Consider the following 3261-nt stretch of genomic DNA (forward strand, 5'->3'; position numbering starts at 1 on the left):
CCGTCCGTCTGTATGTCACACTCTTGTGACCTCTCTACATTCTAAACGAGTTCGCCTAGACATTTCATATTTGGTGTGCACGTGTATCGGGTGAATATCAAGGCCAAGTTCGAAAATGGCTGATTTCGCACTCAAGATGGCCAACTGTCGGCCATTTTGTTGTAAAACTTGCAAATGCCTCGTGACCTCTCTACATTCTGAACGAGTTCGTCTAGACATTTCATATTTGGTGTCCACGTGTATCGGGTGAATATCGAGGCCAAGTTCGATAATGGCTGATTGCGCACTCAAGATGGCTGACTGACAGCCATTTTGTTGTAAAGCTTCCAAATCCCTTGTGACCTCTCTGCATCCTGAATGAGTTCGCCTAGACATTTCATATTTGGTGTCCACGTGTATCAGGTGAATATCAAGGTCAAGTTCGATAATGGCTGATTTCGCACTCAAGATGGCCGACTGGCATCCATTTTGTTGTAAAACTTCCAAATACCTGTCTACATTCTGAACGAGTTCGCCTAGACATTTCATATTTGGTGTCCACGTTGTATAGTACCCCCAGGTATATGGCACGGCTTTACCCGCCGGCCATGAGGGAATTCCTTTATGGCCCAGTGGTTGGCGTGTGGGCCCCAGAGTGGAAGTTAAGCAACGTTAAGCAACGTTAAGCGCAGTCAACCTTCGGATCGGTGACCGGCGCGTACAATACACACGTGTATCGGGTGAATATCAAGGTCAAGTTTGATAACGGCTGATTTTGCATTCAAGATGGCCGACTGGCGGCCTTTTTGTTGTAAAACTTGGAAATATCTTGTGACCTCTCTACATAGACGAAGACATTTCTCGCTATAGAAATAGACTACCCAAAATAATAATAAAAGCCACTCCAATCATCACCGGTGCCTCTAGTCTTGCGTTTGTTTTCCACTTCTCAGTCTATTCAAGATGTTTGCAAATGTCATGTTGCCTTGCTGCCTCATTATCTGATTGAGTTCGTACACAACAAAGTGTTCTTGCCAAAAATTACCTGCCAAGTAGGCTTTTGGTGCATTTGAATCTTCAAACACATAACTGTCAAAACATGGTTGCAGTTGATACATATCACCAATGGCAAGAACATGTATTCCTCCAAATAGCTTCTTGTTGTCTAAAATGTCCGTTAGCCTCTGATGAATGAAGGAGAACATACCACAACCAACCATAGGTATCTTGTCAATGATAAGGACTTTTAAGTGCCTATATTTGGTTCGTAGTGTATTTCGTTTTTCTTGTACAAGGGGTATGTGGTCTGCTTTGAAATTCTTTTTGAATGGAATTCTAAAGGCTGAGTGTATTGTAGAGCCTTCGACAACATATGCTGCATATCCACTGGGGCTATTATTTGAATGCGCATATCCTCTGGATTCTGACCTTCTTCGGAACATAAGTGTCACAGCATAAATTGATATAAAACTTTAACTACTTGTGATTTACCGACTCCTGCCCCACCTGTTAGGAATGTACATAGTTGATCATCACTGGTCTTCAATCTTTGTACGTTATGTGTGAAAAAGTCTCTTTGCTTATGGTTCAAAGTCCTCAGCAAATCTTTGTATTGATCATCTGGCAATCTTTTTCCAATCAATTCAACTTCTTGAGCTGGTGGACGAACTGAAATACCGAGGTCTTGGCCAATGTCATAGGTCTTTGACGATCTGAACACTCTGGGTCGAAGAACAAGCATTCATTACTTTGAACAGTGTCCTCAATTTCATCCTGCTCCATGATATCACCTTCTTCAGCTTGGGCAAAAGCCTCTTGTAACTCGTCAATGTTATTTTCATATTGTCTCCGCTTGGCTTCAATACTTGTACTTGTGTAACAATTACGGGTATTACTAACCTCTAGCGTTTCCCAGGTGTATAATTTACCAGTTGCTGGCGTCTGAGGTCCGGGAATCTGGCCAAAGGCACTGAATAGCGTAACTTGTACGGAGTGTTTCGAAGCGGGTCTGTATGGGTTTCGTGGTCGTCGTGTTCTCCCGAGGCCGGCCGAAGTCTTTGGTAGTTGCGTCATTGACAATGTAGATGGCAGCAGCTGCTTGCTGCGGATTGTTACATTCCTCCCTGTTGTGTTTTTTTGTTCGTTCCTTTCCCACTAACTAAACTAAAGAGAAAATCGCAAGCCCGCGATGGCCAATTCTTTGGTTTTGTAATGCCACCCATATTGACAAAGTAGGAAGACCATGAAAAGTTAGATCCGGTAAAGCCGGCGGGTGTTCAGAATGGACTGCTGCAGAATGAGGGGCTCCGGTTTCTTGAGTAACACCGTTAACTTTGCCAGCACCAACTCCAAAGATGCCCAAGGGGTGGTTCCATAGGAAGGCAGGTATGGAGCGTCCGACTCAAGGACGAGGCGGTCTGCAGGAATTTCTGTGGCCACTTTTTGGAGCTCCTGGTTTCTGCATATTAAAGATGACACTCCAAAATACACATTGGGGCCACACTCATGCCAACGTTCAAATATGACCTGGGACCCCGTGAAGCAGTGGAGGTAGATCTTCCTCGCTGCCAAGCCCATCTTGAGGAGCAAGTCCATACTTGAAGGGAGGCGTACTCATCCCCTTCGCCTCTACAATGAAGCACCAATGCTTTATTGTGTTCTTCTATCAGTGGCAATATCGACTCTAAGTAAGCCAACTGTCGTTGGCAACGGAGGTTGTCATCCATGGGTGTAAGTAATATTCTCTCCCTTAAAAATATGCTTCAGAATTGTTGTTTTTACTGAATTTCACATATCTAATGACCTTTGGTTTATTTCTTTTCGTTATTTTGATACCACTCTTTGTGATGTAGGATTTTTCAACACTATAAAGTCATGGTCCTCATCTCTATTGCGTGCATGTTTGGGAGTTGTTTGGTCGTCAAGGTCGCTGGAATCATCAGAGGGGTAATCGTCTAAGTTGTCTTGAAAGAGATCATCATCTTCTTGAGTTTTTGGATATGTAATTGTGAAGCAAGCCACATTGCTAGGCAATACTGTCTAAGACAAAATGGTCTTTTAGCAGAGAGGCCAATGTTCCCTAGTGTTTGCACATCGGTTGAGTTTGGTGATAATTTCTCTAATTTTTCCCGGTCTTTTGATACAAAGGGGCATTCTTCGGGTATATTGGTATTTATGAAGACCACATCTCGTGAACAGCGTGTCATTGGCATTTGTAACACACAAGATATGCTGCTTCTTGTGCTCCCGTTTCAACAGAATTGAGAAATTTGTTTCCCATGT

The 3261-nt window shown here is 43.4% G+C and overlaps 1 protein-coding gene across 1 annotated transcript; it reads right to left on the minus strand.

The window, feature by feature from the left end:
* Positions 1-2229: 2229 nt before the first annotated feature.
* LOC135497203 (3'-5' ssDNA/RNA exonuclease TatD-like) lies at positions 2230-2574 on the minus strand. The gene has a single exon (XM_064786948.1). It carries the CDS (start codon positions 2572-2574, stop codon positions 2230-2232), a length of 345 nt encoding a protein of 114 aa, XP_064643018.1.
* Positions 2575-3261: the final 687 nt, after the last annotated feature.

Source organism: Lineus longissimus, chromosome 12 (genome assembly GCF_910592395.1).
Source record: "Lineus longissimus chromosome 12, tnLinLong1.2, whole genome shotgun sequence".
NCBI classification, from domain to species: Eukaryota; Metazoa; Nemertea; class Pilidiophora; order Heteronemertea; family Lineidae; genus Lineus; species Lineus longissimus.

Coding starts and splice junctions, on each gene's coding strand:
- LOC135497203 (XM_064786948.1), bottom strand. CDS start 2,574: ATGGACTTGCTCCTCAAGATGGGCTTGGCAGCGAGGAAGATCTACCTC.